The sequence below is a fragment of the Diachasma alloeum genome, unplaced genomic scaffold, assembly GCF_001412515.2.
Source record: "Diachasma alloeum isolate Michigan unplaced genomic scaffold, Dall2.0 Dall_scaffold_00355, whole genome shotgun sequence".
In the NCBI taxonomy this organism is placed as follows: Eukaryota; Metazoa; Arthropoda; class Insecta; order Hymenoptera; family Braconidae; genus Diachasma; species Diachasma alloeum.
The window spans coordinates 117,101-137,131 of NW_021680494.1; the positions used below are offsets into that span (position 1 = coordinate 117,101).

General features: G+C 36.7%; 1 protein-coding gene across 2 annotated transcripts in view; it reads left to right on the top strand.

Annotated features, from left to right (window-relative positions):
- The window catches only part of LOC107041130 (alpha-catulin), a 110,498-nt gene that overhangs the window by 81,721 nt on the left and 8,746 nt on the right, over nucleotides 1–20,031 (top strand). The window contains exons 1-9 of one of the 2 annotated variants that reach the window (XM_015261533.1): nucleotides 1,179–1,675; nucleotides 3,745–3,934; nucleotides 5,787–6,064; nucleotides 6,508–6,750; nucleotides 15,191–15,454; nucleotides 15,558–15,972; nucleotides 18,140–18,258; nucleotides 18,349–18,678; nucleotides 19,050–19,256. In XM_015261533.1, coding sequence (XP_015117019.1) covers nucleotides 1,643–1,675; nucleotides 3,745–3,934; nucleotides 5,787–6,064; nucleotides 6,508–6,750; nucleotides 15,191–15,454; nucleotides 15,558–15,972; nucleotides 18,140–18,258; nucleotides 18,349–18,678; nucleotides 19,050–19,256 — 2,079 coding nt within the window. In that variant the 5' untranslated portion in view covers nucleotides 1,179–1,642. Of the gene's footprint in view, nucleotides 1–1,178; nucleotides 1,676–3,744; nucleotides 3,935–5,786; nucleotides 6,065–6,507; nucleotides 6,751–15,190; nucleotides 15,455–15,557; nucleotides 15,973–18,139; nucleotides 18,259–18,348; nucleotides 18,679–19,049; nucleotides 19,257–20,031 lie in introns of those variants that run through there. The other variant, XM_015261532.1, reaches the window with a different exon arrangement.

Genomic DNA, 20,031 nt, shown 5'->3' on the forward strand with positions numbered 1-20,031 from the left:
CCCCGCCCACCTCCCGTTCTTCCCTACCTAGTGCAGCTACGGGGGCGCCGCTCTCGTTTTCCTCAGTCTTCCCTAGGCACTCGGCAGGCCAGTACCTAGTACAATTTATTTGAAAAGTATACAATTATTGTTGTTAACTATTTCATTAACACAATACTTAAATTAATCATAATCATGCGGCAACGGACGGCTTTAGATTTGATTCTTCGAGTCAATTAAACTGAAAAAACAGAAAAAAACTTTGTTTGTGACATATTTTTATTTTCTGAAATTGACGTTTTTTGCATTTTTTAAAACTTTTTTTAAACTTTTTTCAAAGTGAGAATAACCATTTCAAGTGATGAAACAGAATGTTGATTGATGAATATCATTGGTGATAGCCATGAGTGTAGTTCAGACATCTGAGGGCAATAATCGTTCAGAAAATTATAGCAATTTGATATGACAATTCACTGAAAGAATGAAGAACCGAGACACTGAGGCTTGTTTACCCGAAATACATGTTCAAAATTCATGAACTATTTTTTGACGAGAGGATTAAATGCCCCCAACAATCATTCGACAATTAAAAGTGACAATTTATGTTGAAATTTCACTGGGCAGATTTATCTTGCTGGATGCAGTGGACTCAAACTGATTTGAAATAATTTATAGATGAGTTAGATGAGGTCGGAGCATCAGGTATCCATTGACAATACAGACTTCAGGCACATGGAAAAAAATCAATTAATGAATGAAAACCACGAGATAAACTTGATGTTTTTGAAGAAAAAAATTTTTTTATTCTACTAGAGTAGAGGATCTCTGAAAACCACTCAACGACAGTATAAATAAAAGAAAAAAAACAAATCTTTATTGCATGGTTGATAAACCACGCTAAATATAAGAGAAATTGTGCGAGAAGAAGTCAGAAACGTGGAATATATCGCTGCAAGTCAATCACAAAGAAATTGCCTTGAGAATTACCAGAAAAAATTCCACATTGGTTGCTAAATAATTTTTTTATTCACTATAAAATATAATGAATAAATGAACGCCTATAGCACCTGTTGACAAAATACACAACATCAGAAAAAACTAGACCTAGAGGACAAGAGAGCAATATTAAAGAGGATAATTATCGTGAAAAATTAATCAATAAATTGATAAACTCAAAAATTATCAGAAAAATAAATTGCCTATTTTTCCCCTTCACGCTTACATCAACAACACTAGTTAAACAATTGCGTCAATCGCAGGGCACCGAATCAAATAAAAGTGATGATTGTAAACTAAACGACGAAAAATATAGTAAAATAATTAAAACTGATGAAGTACACGTTTATGAATGCACATATCTACGTAGAAAAATGATGTTGTCGATTGAGAGTCTATTTTAATTAATAATAACAGAGGAGAATAATTCAGAGATAAATATAATTTGTCAGTTTAATAGAAAGAGATAATCATCTCTCGTTGATAATTGATAAGTGACTGACTGATTGCCATTTCATTTTTTGCCTGAGACTGATAGAACTGTAATTATTATCAAGTGATAAATCCTGAGAAGGGAGACAACGTTGCATTTTCAATAAAAGGACAGCATTCGAATATTGTCAGAGGCTAGAGAGAAAAACAAATATTAAATAAAACAAGTTGCAAAATGTACGAAGGAGGAATGGCTACTGACCATCAGGTATGGTTCTTTGTTTCTGCGCTCAATAGTGCATGTTCTCTCACTTTTGAAATAAAGATTCATGGAGAGATTTGAACATAAAGGAATGAAGGGGAATAAATGAGTCTATTATGTCGGTATGAGTTTTATCGGTTTAGTTTATAGAAGTTTGTTGGTTTTTCAGGGGAGGGGAATATATTTTGTGCAATAATTTCATGGTTTTTTAGTTGAGGACAATTTTGTGCTCTAGAGCACAATTTTTTAAAATAATTTTACTGGGAATTCTGGAGTGAAGTGGTAAGAGAGGTTTTGATACAATTTTTTTGTAGATATTTCATGAAATTATAAGTAATTATCAGAATTAAGTCATAAAGAAGTCTCAGCAAATTTTTCTTTTGTAGCTCTTGGTAATCGCGAGAAAAAAATTGTTGACTTTTTTCATCAATCTACTAATTTTTTAAACAGATATAAAATAATCTATAATATAAATTCATAGTATATTGTGCATCAAGGGCGGAAAGTCATGTTTTTCCGCCCGAGGTGCACATGCTATTTTTTAACACGCCTGCAAAGGAAAGTTCATATTTTGCTCTTTGATGAGCGGGCGGAAAGTCAAGACTTTCCGCCCTTGAGAGCAACTTTCCACCCTAGAGCGGAAAGTACTCACTTTCCTCCCGCTCATCAGGTAGCAAAGTACGAACTTTCTGTGCAGGTGTGTGAAAAAATTCGTATTTTGCTTTTGGATGAGTAAGTCTTGATTTTCCGCCCTTGGGAGCAACTTTCCACCCTAGGGCGGAAAGTGCTCACTTTCCTCCCGCTCATCAGGGAGGAAAGTATGAACTTTCCGTGCAGAGGTGTGAAAAAATTCATTTTCTTCCATTTTTGCAAATATCTAGGAAATTATTGAGTTCAGAAAAGAATGTCAAAAGATTTTTTGTAACTCTTGAGACGATTTGCAAAAGAATCTGACAATAAATTTCAAAATTCATTCGTTTCTTTCTTACAAACACCTGGAGAACTATCAGGTTTAGGACGCAATTGTAAAATACAGTTTTTTGAGACTTAAATTTCTTTCAATAAACACGGCAGAAAACTGCAATAAAAATAGTAAAACTCCAACATTTCAAACAAAAATGATCGTAAACCTAATAGTTTTCTAGATATTTATTAATTAATTCCTAATGCAATTTACAACCACTTGACTTTTTTTGTTGATGCAAATACCTCTGAAATTATTGGGTTAAAAAATGTCAGAAACTATTTTTTCACAAAAATTAAATTTTCTCAAAAAGATGTTTTTTGCAATTTTTGCACTAGTTGCAGAGAAATTTAGAATTTCATCTCCATATTCACTATTTCAAATATCTCTCCGTACTTACCACTTCACAGTTGAATTATTTTAGCTGAATCATTTATGCAAGTGGACTTGGGAAGATGGTTATGAGGCCGTCATTAGGATGGCTAGATTGGTGTCAATGGCTGACTGACCTGCTTAGAAGTAACTGCTGAGTGATTTTACTGAAAACTCAAATTTAAGGGAATTTCATGTTTTTTATTTCAAATAATACGGTCGAGGGCTTAATCGTTTCGTTGAATGTGAGTCTAGGGTTCAATTGTCTGTGTTATTATCACAAAATAAATCAAAATAAAGAGATGAGTGATTAAACTTGAGAGTAAAACACGATAATATGAAATAAAAACGGAGAATCCTTCACATTTCTCTTTATTTTAATTTTCTAATTAACAGAAAGATGACAAAACACAAAATTAACCACTCAAAACTCCTTTCTCTAGTCCTAGGCAATGAATCATAGGAGGATAAAATCTCTTCATTAGAAAAAAAACCCTATTCCAGCGACGTAATACCGAAGAAAATACTGAAAATCATGAATTACACACATTAAGCCCCCTGGTATCTCACAAAATGCCTTCAGACACGCACAGTCACAAACTCACAATCATATGGGTCCAAAGTGACTTCACATAATCAACAATTTTTGAGTAAATAATACTCATTTGTGAATTATGAAAACATCTGGTGGGGATTTTGTTGTTTTTCTCTGAATCGGAATCGGTGATTATGCCTGCAGATTTCCACCCTCGTCTCGCACAGAGAACGGCCACTATGCTCCGACCGGAGTCTTCGAGCCGTTGCGAGGGTTGGACAGGCGGTCAATCTTGCCGTCGAAAGATTTGTTACTGTTGGAGAAACAATCGCAGATGACAATCCTGAAATCAAGCAGACTATGTACGAAGCATGCAAAGAGGCAAGGATAGCTGGTAAGTGGAAATTAATGGATTCAGAATAAAATTTTATTATTTCAACTATTTCTTCATTTAAATCTGTTATTAAAAGTTATCGCTAAACTTGAGCAAATGCGTACAATATTGGCTCTTTGAGCATTTTTACCATAATTCTAGTGAGAAATGCAAGGAAAGTAATCAAAACACCAACACTTACAACAAAAAATGCAGAAAAAAGATTTTTTCTAATTTTTTCATTGATAATGGTAATTGAATAGCTACAAAATGAGGGTATAAAACGAAAAAAATCAAAGCTAATGAACATTCTATTCGCATATAGTATTTTTGGAAATATGTGGAAACAAATGGATTTACTTTAAAATTCAAAACAAATAATTTTAGTTTAATGTTTCTAAATATACCAAATATTTTTTCATTTAAAGTTGTTAAAAGTAATCCCTGAATTTCAGTATAGATGTAGAATGTTGGCTTTTCAAGCATTTTTACCAATATTCTTATGAACAATGCAATATGAATAATGAAAACCCCAACATTTCAAAGGAAAAATGCATGAAAATATTTCAATTTTCTTATAAAGTGCAGAAACATTTTTTTTTCTCGTTAGTAAAAATAATTGAATAATTGGAAAATGACTAATGCCATCAAAATTTTAAGTATACTTCGTTTTGTACGTATTCATAAACAAGCAGGGGTTCAAGCCTATTCGACATAAGGCATGCGACCGTTACTTTTTGTCTTATTAATCTTCTTGTTTCTTTTATTTCCATCAATTCCATTGGTAGTATAGCTTCCGAATGGATCCGTACCACTTCCCTGTTCCTAAGACAGGCATACGTACGCAACCACATTAATTCTATTTCTATGTGGAAATTATTAACTAAACCTTTATATTGAAGAAATTTAACTTTGAAAATTAGAGATTAGATTGCTGGATTCGAGATTGCTTGATCAGTGAGTCTATTAATAATTTTCTAAATCTGATGTTGCTGATTATCTCTATGATTTGCAACTAATATCTCATTTTCTTATAAAATATGCACAAAGATTTTTTTTTGGTCGAATTTTCGTTTTTCCAATTTTGATTGTAAATGGTTAGAAATGTTATGAAACGTGAAGAAATGATACCTTTAGGTTCATGCCTGCATGTATGACTTTGGTGCGTTGTTTTATCCCGATCGGCCCAATAGTTCCTGACATATAACAACTTTTTTTAAATTTTTTCAAAGATTTTAGATATCCTGGGCAATTTTTCGAAAGTGTCTTCGAATGAGAAACCATCAATGTTTTCTACCACGCATAAAATCATTTTATTAAAAAAAAATTTCTTCTTTTTGTCTTAAGTTATCGTGCGCACAAGAATGAAAAAAAAGAAAAACGGGAATATCTCGGAAACTTTGTATGAACGGGTATACATATTTTGATTGATCTAGATAGTGGCCGCCGAGACGAGTATTTTGAAAAAAAAAATTGAAATCGGTGCAGTTGTTGTTGAGATATTGAGGAAAAACGAAATTTAAACAAGTGATTATATCTCAGGAACTACTGAGCCGATCGGGCTGAAACAACGCACCAAAGTAGAGCTTGCTCATAGCTACTATGAGCCAATATTTCAAATTTGTATCTAAAAATTTCACCGTATTTATGTTGAATTTTCTCAAAATTAATCACCAAAAACCCAAATCTACACATATATACATACAGACATGACCCTAAAAACATCATGTCTTCACGTTTCATAACATTCTAGAACATTTGCAATCAAAATTAGAAAATCGAAAAATCGACCCAAAACAATGCTTCCATTCGAAAGCAAGAATGTATAAAACCAAAAAAATCCTTATTAAAATCAACATTCCATTCACTTCAGGTTCAACAATAGAGAAATTATGCGAATGTGCAATGGAAGACAGCCTGGCCGACAGGGGATCAGTAGTACGAGCAGCCCGCTGCCTCCTGGGCTCAGTAACCCGTGTTCTACTGTTAGCTGACATCGTAGTTGTGAAACAGCTACTCCTCGCCAAAGACAAAGTGGCTCGCAGTCTCGGTAGACTCGAGAGTGTCTCAAATTTTACGGAATTCGTGAAAGCATTCAGTCAGTTTGGAGCTGAGATGGTCGAGTTGGCTCATCTAACTGGAGACAGACAGGTGAGGATGAAAAATAAAACAATTCTTAAGATTTCTCTCAAAATTCACGGCGTTTGTAACTTTTGCGCTACTAATGGAGTGTTAAATTAATCAATTTAAAGAAATTAATTGAGAACTCCAGATTATAACCAATACCGAAAATATTACAGATTATTTTGAAAAAATAGAGAAATATTGAAAGACCTTTTCGTCACCCATAAAATGCTTGAAAGAATTCTCCAATACCTTGGTCCAAAAAAAAATTTCCAGAACTTTCCAATTTTTTTATCCCTATGTAAAAAGGGATAAAAAATTAGAGAATTCTCTCATTTCCCACATCTGAATATCCCCTTTCATCGGTCTCTCACCGTCCAAAAAAAGCCATGAATATATCTTACTAACCACCGTCAAACGTATAGACCCAAAACCATAAAATCGAATAATGACAATTAATTGAATTGCAGAACGATCTAAAAGACGAGAGGAGGAGAGCACAGATGGCAGCGGCGCGGCAAGTACTTGAGCGGAGCACAATGATGCTTCTAACATCCAGTAAAGCTTGCTTGAGGCATCCCGAGTGTCCATCAGCCAAAGAAAACCGTGACACTGTATTCTGTCAGATGAGACGAGCTATGGATTTAATTCACTACGTTGTCAAGGATGGTGTACTTGACTGCAGTGAATCACAGTCGTACTCAAACTCTCAGGTTTGTAGCTGTATTTATCACTCTACTCTTATCCACTTGACATTGATTTTTTTATCTTTCCACCGGTAACTATCCATTGGTCCACAGCCAGTCTGATGTAAACTGCAGTCCTTTATGAACCTTCTGTTGCTGTTGTAAAAAGAGATGAGGGCCGCATTGAGACATAAAAATGTCACATTTTTTCCGATTGAGATGTTATATTAGTGCTTCCCTACGTAACTCGTGGGGATGATTCAATTCTAGATATGTCGCAGATTATCTTCATCCATTTAGTTCAGACGGGCAATCGAACTTTTATGGATGGATTATACTCTGAGTCGATTCTCGCTGTAAATTTTTGTGGCTCTGAAATGTTGGTTGATTTATTTGTCAATGTTTCTTGGTGAATTTTCAACATTAAAAGAGAGAATTGGTGTTGTAGATGATTTCGAAGCGGCTTTAATACTAAGATTTTTTGTGGCGCGAGCCACAAACGAATTATTATTTAGAAATTTAGTTAACGCTTCTGGAATATTCTATACCGTCATATTCGAGACAGGTATCATTCTGTCCTTGTCCCTCACGAGATTTCTGGACGGTTCTCGAACCTTCGATAACAGAAGGTATTTAAACTCTCACGCTCCCCGACGAAGGCACAGTCAATCAGTCATCTCAGTTGAATTTAGTCCGGTTTATATATTCGATGTAAACACATCTCTCTACGATAAATACAACGCTTTTATATTCCACAACCACGACTTATTATTGTGTCTCTATTCACCTAACTGCCACAACTGGTGACCCCGACGTGATCTTAGTGAATAGTTTTCGCCTTTTCATTAATTATAAAATGATATCGCGTTAACGTCGCGATTGTTCCGTAAAATTTCGAGTGCATTTTCATCGTGCACTTTGTGAGTGGTTTTGTGTGCCGCGTACGCTGGTGTGTTGTGTCGTTCACGCGCTCCGTACGAGTTTTTGTGAATTTCTGTGCATTGCTGAGTACCTAAGGACGTTGTGCTCCACGAAAAATAATTTGTGAACTTTTCCGACCGATTTTACCAGAACCACTTACCACTACCACTACCACCAGTACCACTTCGACTGATAACGACGTGAGGCAACAATTTCACTGGACAGAACGTGACATCCATGCCTCGCGGCCTCGACTAGCGAATAGACTTCTATTCTAGAGCAACAAGACGGTTTGCGCTTTCGTTCCGAAGCTTGGAGGATGTCGCCAACATCTAACATCAAGTGTTTATTGACTCAACAACTGGATCAACGACCTCACGTAAAGTGCTGGGTTCATCAAATGTACACATGGAGACATCGTCATGCAGGCAACGACGCTGACCTTGAGGATCTTCCATTGTTCCGACGGTCTCAGGCTACTTGACAACAGATTTTTACAGAATCGAGTTCGTTTCTCTCATCCCACGATCTACCTGCTTCGCTGATTTCTAAAGGTTCACATGCATCTATTACGACACGCCGACGCCGCATCGCCTACGATCAGCAAAAGCTAACGACCGATCGTTCAACATGTCCTGCATATGTCTTCATCGTCTCCATCATGCTCATCGCCATCGAATGCTGTTCACCGCCAGCTACCCATGTAGGAATCTGGTTTCGTCCGTCTCTCGCCCATGAGTCAGCTTATTTCACTCCGATATACCTGGCTCCGGTTTCGACGGCTTCGCTATCGTCACACGTCAATGCAGAGCTCTAGCTGTCTCACTTCGCCACTATCAGGTTCAGGCACAAACGGCACGCGCTTCTGATTCGCCACTACCAACGTCAGACTCGTACAGTACTAGCTCCGTCACAAACTACAAGGTTCGCATCATCGCTCTTTCTCGCCTGCGTCTCGACACATATTGATAACGGCACCCGGCAACGGCCTATCATCGTCTTCGACGTCGACACGACTCCGACCAGACTCCAACGGCTTCATCTTCGACGGCCAGCCTCGCCAGTTGGTCCAACGCTTCCGAGACGCCCACGCTTCCGAGATGACGTCCAGTTGATCATCATTTCTACTGCATCGTTTTATCTTCTTTGTGTTATCACCAAACCTTTTTAGCCGTTCTCGACAATCAATATTATTTATTTTCTCTTCATTTCGTTTTGATTTATTTGTTTCCGTTTTCTTTTCCGCAGAAGGAGAGTACTTGTGGCGTGAGCCACAAACGAATTATTATTTCGAAATTTAATTAACGCATCTCGAATATTCTATACCGTCATATTCGAGACGGGCATCATTCTGTCCTTGCCCCTCATGAGATTTCTGGACGGTTCTCGAACCTTCCATGACAGAAGGTATTCAAACTCGCACGCTCCCCGACGAAGGCACAGTCAGTCAGTCATTTCAGTTGAATTCAGTCCGATTTATATATTCGATGTAAACATATCTCTCTGCGATAAATACAACGTTTTGAGGCTTTCGCGGCCATGATTAATGACATCTTTGGCTTCCGAATGGATGCCGCGTTTGAATTCAGCATTGCGCCGACGTTTCGCAAACATTGCAGTCTGCATCTTGAAGGCTATGAGCTCCGATTCTGAGCTCCGATGTCTTGGGGAAGTCCTTATATGCCTTCCCTTGTGGTGGTGGGGCAAGGGGGAGCGGTGGTCAGCCAATCATGTTTTTAATTGATCAGATGGTCAATTAAAAACATATGATTGGTTGACCACCCCCCCTTACCCTTTCCCCACCATCACAAGGGAAGGCATATAAGGACTACCCCAAGACATCGGAGCTCAGAATCGGAGCTCATAACCGTGAAGATGGAGACTGCAATGTTTGCGAAACGTCGGCGCGACGCTGAATCCAAACACGGCATCCATTCGGAAGCCAAAGATGTTATTAAATACAACGTTTTTATATTCCACAACCACGAGTTATTATTGTGTCTCTAGAGACACCTAATCGCCACATTTTTTTAAAATTTTATTTCAGTTTAATGAATGTTTGAAGCATTTTTAGGGTGTGAAATAGACATTTGGGTTTTTTTAATGTTACAAAATGACATTTCGATTGAGAATAATGAAAAATATGAAAGATAGGAAGCTTCAAGACTCGATGAATACTATAAACTGCGTTTTTTATTCAAAGAAGCGAAGAACAAAGTATGTTTATTTAAAAAATTTATAAAAGATTCATTAAGTATTTCTGGAGCATGATTAAATTTGCTAGTAGTTAAGTTACTTTCAATTCCATCTCGGCAAGAAGTTATCCCTAGTGTAAATTCATAGATAAAGTTTTTAAAATCAGCCATCTTAGAAATTTTGCAAAAGGACAAAAGGTTAGTTGTGTAGGGTGTGCAATTGTACATTGATTTTGAGAAGGCGATAAGTTATCAGAAAATGAGGAATTTTAAAAGCAAGACAGAGCGTCAAAACTGGGATCCACTTCAAATGGCTAAAGCGATAGAAGCTGTGGAAATCCACAAGTCACCACTGTTGACAGCAGCTAGGGATTACAACGTATCGAGGAACACTCTACGTCGTCGAATTGAGTTGTACAATGTCCTGATATGGATATAGTTGTTATGTCCGGAGACGTTATCTGCGTCGATGGACAACGGGTAAAATAATAATGATTTTAATTTCCAAACAATTTGTTAAAATTGTCCAAGATTTATCGGAATTTATAATTTATCTTGTTTTAGTTTTTAAGGGAAGGACGACGCTTACTGCATTTATTAGTCTTACCTTTTTCTTTACAAATGACAAGTAAATATAGGGAGGATTTTAAGGAATATCCAGGAAGGGAAAAAGGTTCTCGAAATAACCAAAAGATTTGTTTATGTTTGAGGAATTTTCACGTATAATCTTCAAAATAAGATAGTATTGGAAATTACAGAAATCGTTACAATATTTTATCTTCTAATCTGTCTCCCCTAGAAAATCTCCTATCAATTTTTAAGTTTAAGGATTAAGTACTCACTCGATGTAAACTTTATCCAAATTCAAATCGGTTCTTACGTTGCTAGTCAAGTTCGAATCACTATTTTTGATAACTATTTTTGGTTGTGAGTTTCTGTTCTTTTCTCGCACTTTCGACACTAAGCTTGTGTATACTCGTGCACTGAGATAAACTTCCACTCACTAGTGTAACAAAAGTTGATACAGAGTTTTAACAGTTTGAATTGAGCACATCAGCACTATTTAATAAATTGAATTATTAATTTCGTCCCTTTATGCGCAAGAAAAACTGCTGCTCTCGATTTTAGAGTGGTCAGTCCCCAGATCAGCACCAACGAGCACTTTTCCGACCAATTTCACACGAACAGTCACCGTAAACTTCGTATCGATACTAATTTATCGAATTACTACCGGAGTTGAATACTATCCGATCGATTCCGTGAGCTATTTCCGCTGGATCTTATATCTCCGAATTCTAGCTAACGACTGGTGTTCTTCGTGGCAGTTTTTACCCTGTGGCAAAAGCCACGAAGTTCCAGAAAATTCTTTTATGGTTTGATTGGGAAATAGCCGCAAAATCGGTCGTTGAACGTGTTGAAATTTGCGGGAGCGATGCACTGTGTGCTGATACAGCATTCCTTCGGTGTTGGGAATACTGAGAGTCGTTTAATGTTTGGTTATTTTAGGGGAATGAAATTTTGAATATAACATAGTTCTCATCAAAGGTAAGAGACTATCAAGATGAAAAAACTGTCACTTTCATGTAATTTCCACCGCATGTGTGTATTCGAAAGGGGTAAGATCACAAATTACAATAGAAGACTGTAACAATGAGTAGATGATCGAACGAAGGAAGACCTCGATACTCAGAAGAATAAAAGAAAATCAAAATGGGGAATGGTGAAGAAGAATCATTGCTTACTACTCTTCGATTCACTTATAGCTTCAATCAATTTTCACGATAATGATTGCGGTTTATGACTATCAAAAATTGATTTATTTCATTTTATTTTCGTCGTCGTTAGTTTTAATACTACGAGACTTTCAAAATTACTGTAATTATGATTTTCCAATGGTTCTATTGTGTAACAATGAGAAGGAGACGTTTTGCAGATCAAAGACACGTTGTGCACTCCTGATTTTTTAATCATGGAAACTTTAATCCTTTAGCCATTCCCAACAAACTCATTGAGAAATTCGATAATTTTAAAGCTTTCACGATGAATACTCAAAAAATGACTCCGCCACAACAAAAAAACCCAATATCTCCTGTCTAGTATCACCCTATTAACTGAATCAATTCTTGCTAAATCTAGGGATGGGAAGTCGTACAACTGTCTTCTCTGCCATTCAGGAAGTGGAATTGGCAGTTTATTTACAAGAGAAGGCGGAATGCCTAGCCGGACTCACCACTTACGAAGTACGTCTACTCGCTTATCAAATTGCCGAGAAGAATGGAATCCAGCACGCCTTCATCAATGGCATTGCTGGAGAGGATTGACTGAGAGGGTTTCTCCAAAGAAATGGTACATTATCAATAAGGAAACCTCAGGCAACGTCGATCGCACGAGCTATGTGCTTCAATAAGGTCCTTGTTGGTAACTATTTCGATTTGCTGTATCAACAACTTACCCTTGGAATGGGAACAGCAGGCATAGAAAAGTTATTTCCCCCTTCACGGATCTTGAATGTCGATGAGATTGGATTCACAGTGAATCCGAAACAATTATCAAAAATTGTTGCAACAAAGGGGAAAAAACAAGTGGATAAAGCAGTGTCTAGTGACCGAGGGAAGCTGGGTCACCGTGGAGCTTTGCATTTCAGCAGATGGAAAATGTTTGCCACCAGCGTTTGTGTTTCCTAGAGTAAACATGAATTCCCAATTCTAAATTGGAGGATTGGAAGGTTCCTGGGGAATGGCCAACCAGAGTGGGTGGATGACTGCTGATTTATGCCTCCAATGGTTTAAGTGGTTTGTGAAAACAGTCAAACCAACGGCTGAGAGCCCTGTACTTCTCCTCATGGATGGCCATGCCAGTCATTCCCAAAATTTAGGAATGATCCAATTCGCAGGCATCAAACATATAGTCCTAGAATGTTTCCCACCTCATTGCACCCATCGCTGCTCAGCCCCTCGATGTTGGTGTCATGAAACCTCTGTCAGCATATTACACTCAGGAAATTAACCGCTGGATGAGGCAAAATCCAGGACGAGTAATGACAGAGTACTCCATCTGTTCGTTGATTCGATCAGCTCTCCAACGTGCAGCAACCCCATCGACCATTTCAAATGCGTTCAGAAAGACTGGAATCTATCCGTACAACAGGGAAGTATTCAGCGACGCTGACTTCCGCGCAGCAGAAATGACTGATCGCCCACTATCAGAAACTCCATCCCCCCATCTTGAAGGTGATAACCAGGGGACTCACCACCTTCTTCCAATGATCCAAATGAGGAAAGGGGTGAAGATGACTTCAACCCATCGACTTCTATACCCCAGCACAAGGAAGATTCATCTCCAACCAATTCAGAATCGGGCCATTCTGTGGAAGACGATATTAGAACTGATGAGGCAATAATGCCGGGACCATCACATGCTAATGTTGAAGAGTTACCGCCTACAAGACCAAAGCGAAAGGCACACTTGGAGCATCATGTAATCAATCAGGGGAGGGCAAGTTCAGAGAGTTAATCGGAGGATGGCGATACAGGCTCGCAACAGACTCCACTCAACTCAGAATTTAAAGGAAAATTGATTAAGAAGAAGGTGGAACAGAATCGTCCCTTTCAAGTTACACCATCAGCACTGGAGCTTGTTCCTATTGCTCGAGATCAATCGACACGGAAGAGACGTACTAGGGAGAAGACCGTGGTTCTTACAGGCGAGGAATATCTGTCTGCGTTGGAGGCTAAGAAGAAAGGAGCGAGTGAGATAGAGGAGAAGAAGATGTGTCAATCTAAGAAAAATCAGAAGAGCAAAGGAAAAAGCGCGAGAACAAAATACAGTCTGCCTAAGAAGAAGCAAAAGAAGGTTCTAGAAGTTGAAGATGAGAGTGATACAGTTTGTATCTATTCCGAAGGCCTCTACTCCGAGTCAACCGAGCGGTGGATCGAGTGTGAGAAATGCCACAATTGGTGTCATACTTCATGTGCTGACATTTCATCAGATGACGAGGACCCCGACTTCATCTGCGACAAATGTTAATTATTCAAGATCTAATAATCCCATATCCATTTAAATTCTGTGTATTCTTCTCATTTATTATAATTTCTTGTAATTTACCCAGTTTTTCAAATAAAATACTACTTCCACATTATTCCAATACTAAAAAAAAAGAAATCCATTGCCACTCTATCATGCAAACTTCAATTTGAAATTCAAAAGAGTTGACGAAGTTTACTTATTGATTTTTTTCCCAACCCTACTCTCTCTCTATAAAGAAATATCCACACGATTATGTTGTAAAATGCTAAGGAATATTTCCCTTTATTTTCTCCTCAAAAAATACAAATCTACGAAAGCTTTTGAGAAAGTTTCTTCAACACATTTATTTCATCAGAGATTTTCTTGACTTTTGAATGGAACTAAATTTTTCGGGTGTTCATCTTGCCAAGAAGCAGTTCAAGGAAAATTTTTGAGGATACATTTTACCTCACCCATATACAGATTTATCAGGTACTCATTTGGCCTCACAGCAGTTTTCAAAAGTTTGAATTGTGAAAAAAAAATATTCCAAAAATTTCGTGAGTGTCCATTTCTTCCACCCATATACAAATTCATCAAGTGTCAATTTTGCCCCGAAATAGCTTTAAAAAATTTGAAATTTTGAAAAAAAAATCGGAAATTTCCAAGTGTCCATTTTACCCCACTCATACAGCCATTGATCAAGTGTCCATTTTGCCCCGTAACAGTTTTAAAAAATTTGAATTTTGAAAAAAAAATTCCAAGTGTCCATTTTACCCCACTCAAATACGAATTTGACGGGTGTCCATTTTACTCCAGGTGTCCATATTACCCCACGCTCCCCTATATATATTTTTTCCATGTGGGTAATTAGTGGAAACATTAAACATTACTGAAGTTGCTCAAGAGATGTTCTTAGCAATTGGGATCTCATGGGGTAAGCAATGATAAATCATGAGAAAGGTTTACCTAATCAGACAATGACAATGAGACAATGAGATCATGAGACAGTTTATTCCGCTATTGGGTAATTGAATTGAGTGAAATATGGGATGGAATGAAGCATTCCTCAACCTTCATATTTCTCAACTTCCCTTTCAGGAAAAAATTCACGATTCTAATTTATTTTACAAATGGCACCCAATTGTCGATAACTTACTCTACTCTTAAAACTACCAGTTCAGAAATTATCTCCATCTCTTCGATCAAAAGAGGTAATCACATCCTTCTACAGGAGTTATCTGAGAAGTAGTTAAAGGGAAAGTTCTAATGGATAAATTGATGGCTTGCTGCATAAAAGGCATGCCAATGCCATTATGATATAAAATCCGGTCAATTCTTTCTAGAACCCTCAGCAGCAGGATTGGGATAGTAGCACTGTTTGCTCAGCCTTAAAGCACTTTGAACGTCTGGTGGAAACGACTAGGATGACGCTAATGGTCCCTGGATGTAGGGATACGTTAACATCAGCATTGGATACTGTAGTGGAAAGGACGCAAGACTTCACTGATAGTGCTTACACGAGTCATGAGCATAGAGAGAATATTTTACTTCTCTGTGATCGAGCGAAACTTGAGCTCAATACGTTGTTGAGAGTTGGAAACAGCATGGTATTTAAAACCGTCCTTGGATTTTTTCATTCACTGATTCTATTTCGTGAAACTATGGGAAATATTTTAGCATAAATTAGTTGAAAAATCAATTTAATTTCAGCAAAATTTTGATAATGCCCCTGGATCTCCGAATTTCGAACTGGAACAGGCAGTCCTAGGTGTTCTCAGAGCCACTAGGGACCTCAGACAGCAATTAGTTACGACCACAATGGAACAAGCTGGTGATCTCGGTCAAGTGACCAAAGCTGGACAGGAACTGGTCGCCACAATCAGAAATTTGGCCCTTGCCAGCGAAATTGATCGACTCCAGGAGAGCAGTGATCGCTTTCACGAGTATCTCGAGCATATTCTCGAAGTATGCAAACTACTTAGGCATATTGCTCTATCAGAGTCACTGCAGGTCTCGGCTAAGTTCACGGAGATTAATCTCAGGATTTATGGACCACAAGTGGTAACAGCTGCACATACACTAGCGAGATATCCAACGAGCAAAATTGCTAAGGAAAATCTTGAAGGTAGAGTGACATTTCTCTTTATTTTTATTTTAAGGCCCGGATGTACTATCTTTCGAACGTTATCTCGATGTTTTTTTTCATCTCTCGTCATTTGAAATTATCAATTAAGTCCTAGATCATGCAGAAGTTTTGAAAAATTATGAATCAATAATAAAAAAAAAGTAGAAAAAATTCTTCATTTTTTCAAAGAGAATTTTTAATTTATATTCAGAATAAGTTGAATAACAAGAAATTGAAAAATGTACCTGATTTACGGTGACAAATGACCCAATGCATGATATTGGCCTGTCACCCAATATCATGCAGGGGGAAGACTGATTTCGTAAATCTTTTCCCACATTGCACAGAGACATTTATTACGGAAAAGGCTCTTTGAAAAAAATTGTAATATTATGGAAAAAATTTTAATCACACCTTTATCACATAAAAATGGCAGATGACTACATACCACAGTTTTGAAAATTGAGATACCTAGCTATCACTTCCCATGAGGAGTTAGTGTTTTGTTATTGTTGCGTGTCATACACGCGAAACTACAATTTCGGTATTATTAATTATTTTCCATTCATTTTTAAATTTCCCAAATGTTATTTCGAAGGAAATAATTGATGCAAAGACACGTATTTCCCCGGCGTCTAGACTCATAGTAATCGAAATATATTCAATTATTATTCTTAATCCTCAGTGCAGCTGCTCTTCAAATTATTTTATTACTGTTTTCTCAAGTCTAGAACTAATTCTCGCGAAACTCGACTGGGAAATACCCTTCGTCTAGACAATTTTGATAATGCTTTCGTTCAATACTCTATTTATTCAACCAAACTCCACATTTTAGGTTTTATGAGTTCAGTCACAATAGTCATTGAAAATATGTTCAATAATCCTCTCGTACCACTCGACCCCTCCTATTCATCATCTCTCACAGCGGGTTCCAAGTACGTCATCGGACCCACATAGTCATAACCCTCCCCTCTGCCAACCTCTCCCTCAACTCAAGGAAGGCCCCAAGTTTTCCCCCGATGCAAACTAAACCACACCTCCTACCTCATTTCCACCAATCGCAAATATTGTTACCTTCCTCTGATTCGCTCGGCATTACCACCACCGTTTAGCATATAAGCCTCGTACTCAAAAATTATTAGTTAGTTAAAATTCAAATCTCTGACTAGTCACATCTAGCAGAAATCACGGTATAAAAATATATCGTTATTCTCGAATAAACAGAAAATTGTGAAAACTGAAGGTGTATACATCCGATTTATCCAAGTCTCCCAGTATATACCCATCACATCTTCACTCACTCCAATCATTCGAAAATGCCCCTTTTTAATCAGCTGCATAAAGAACCTATTCGGCGTGCAGCAGTTAGCCTGATCTTGTGTCTGTAGGTTCAGACATCTGGAATTTACAACTCCAGAGAATTAAAATAATTTCAATATTCAGTGCCTAACAGTTATCCACGATGAAAAATGACAGCTAATAGATAATTTCCCACAGCGAATCAGATATTTGTAATTACCACTTTTTTCAACTCTTTCTGAATCTCAATTAAAAACGCTCTTTGAAGAAGTACAGAATTTTTTCTATTTTTTTTCTCATTCTATCATAAGTTTTGGAAATTTCTACATAATGTACCACTCAATTGACAATTTTGGATTACGAAAGATAAAAAAAATCCAGATAACATTCGAAAGATAGTACACCCGGACCTTAATGACAGAATTTTCATCAATTCTCAAAAACATCTTTTGGGGTTAAAAAGGATTCTTGAAGTTTTTCGAAGATTTTTGGAATTTTTCAAATAGTGAAAAATGATAGAAGATATGAAAAATGGGACTATTATAAAGCTTTTCAAAATCCACAAGGTTTGATTGAAAATAATCTTGAATGTCCGAATCACCAATAAGAATTATTTGAACAATATGAATATTGGAAAATTAACAGATCATTTTCACGATTTGAAATTCATTTTTAATCTTTTTGAGAAAATTGGAATTTGAAAATAATTTTTTTGGGCGGAAAATGAAACTAATTCAGATAATAGTCAATAAAGGATGAATATCACTGTTTCAAATACGTTATTTCATCATGACAAATCGAAATATTAACGACAGAATTTGAATGAATTCATCTGTTTCCTAATATCTAATGAACTGTCTTCTCCCAGTTTTTGCTGATATGTGGCAGTGGCTAATGTCAGACGTGACAACAGTAGCTAAAGATGTATTAGAATTGAGTCAGAGCAGACCAGAAAAGCAAGTCTACATGTCTCTACCTCGGCCAGGTGTAAGTGCCTTCAAAATTCGAAGTAAACATAATATTCCCTTGAAATTTGCCTTAAATATTGAAATCATCTTTTCATTCAATCATATTCAGAAACACGGAACAACAAGTAAACCATTAAAACCAGTCCGTTTAGACAGCGAGGAACAAGCAAAAATTGCAAAAGCTGGACTAGAAATGAAGCTAATAACATCTGAAATGGACGCAGAGACTGAGAAATGGCAGGAAAGTGGTTCTGTTCTAGAGGAAAATAACGATATTGTGAAAAGGGCAAAAAATATGTCTTCCATGGCCTTCTCCATGTACCAGTTTACACGTGGTGAAGGTGCACTTAAGACTACCCAGGATCTCTTCACGCAGGCTGAATACTTCGCTGAAGAGGCTAACAGATTGTACAAAGTCGTCAGGCAATTCAGTTACCAGGTATGTGAATGAACGATTCACAATTTTCTCCATATTCTTGAGATTGAGCTTGGGATTTTTGAGGACTTTAAAATAGCCTCGGTCGAGTGTCAGGAGAATTTTCGACGTAAAATCACGCAACTAAGTTCTTTTCTGCTCTAATGGCTTTAAAATTAGTTGAAAAAGGATTTTAGCTTTCTAAAATGAAATTAATTGAAAATAAGGTATTTTCTTGCAAAATACATCTTAACTGATGCTTCTAATTGAAGATTTCACTAATTATCAATCATTTCTAGCTTTTGCATTTTTTAGATAAAAATAAAAATTTAGCAGACTTCAAAAAATTTCTGAAAGGTTTTTATTATTCAAATTCTTTTTTTGTAATTATTTAGGTACCAGGTGGGACTCATAAAAAAGATCTTCTCGAAAATTTAGACCGAGTGCCCACTTATGTCCAACAACTCCAATTCACTGTTAAAAATCCAACAGTTGGAAAAGCAGCGACATTCACTAAAGTGGATAATGTCATACAGGAAACGAAAAATTTAATGAATGTTATATCGAAGGTTGTCACCACCTGTTTTGAGTGTGCAACAAAGGTGAGGGACGTGTCCCTGTTCCAATAGGAGCAACATTAAGTGCCTTTTGTTTTTTAAAACTTCATTGAACATCGTCTCAACTGCTCATTTATTTATTACCATTCGTTTGTTTTTTATTGTTTTTTTTCACTTATTAAATAAAGTAAAGAAAGGATCGAAATAATTTTTAATTCGAAGACTGATTTGTAGACTACCCAAAATTTTTGTATGATTATATTATTTTATGATTTAGTTGTTTATTAATTATGCAAAATTGTATATATTTTTCATTATTCAATGTGTAAAAAATGAATATTTTATATTTTTTATTTGCTTATTTCATGTTTATGTGATTTTACCCTACCGTGTTGTTGAATTCCTTTCATTGTTGCTTGGTGTCTTTTTCTAATAATAGAAATCATTTTTGTAGGAGATTTTTGAAGAGTTGAGGGTCAAGAATCACGTGATGGGGGAGTAATTGAAGGGTGAAGTGTAATTAATTGATTTCTAGTTTCTTTAAATGTTGATTCAGCGCGAAAACGAATGAGTTTGAGAGAATTTTGCAGAAAAACTTTCTTGTAGCTCTCGAAACTATACAATTAAGAAGACTTGAAAGAACCCGTCTAAGTTTAGCATTTCAAAATTTCACTGAATAATTTCTCAAATATCTCAAAATCCAATAGGTTTAGAAAAGCGTTCGTGTGATTTATTGACCACTTTCGACTTCTCTCTCTCTCTCTCTCTCTCTCTCTCTCTCTCTCTCTCTCTCTCTCTCTCTCTCTCTCTCTCTCTCTCT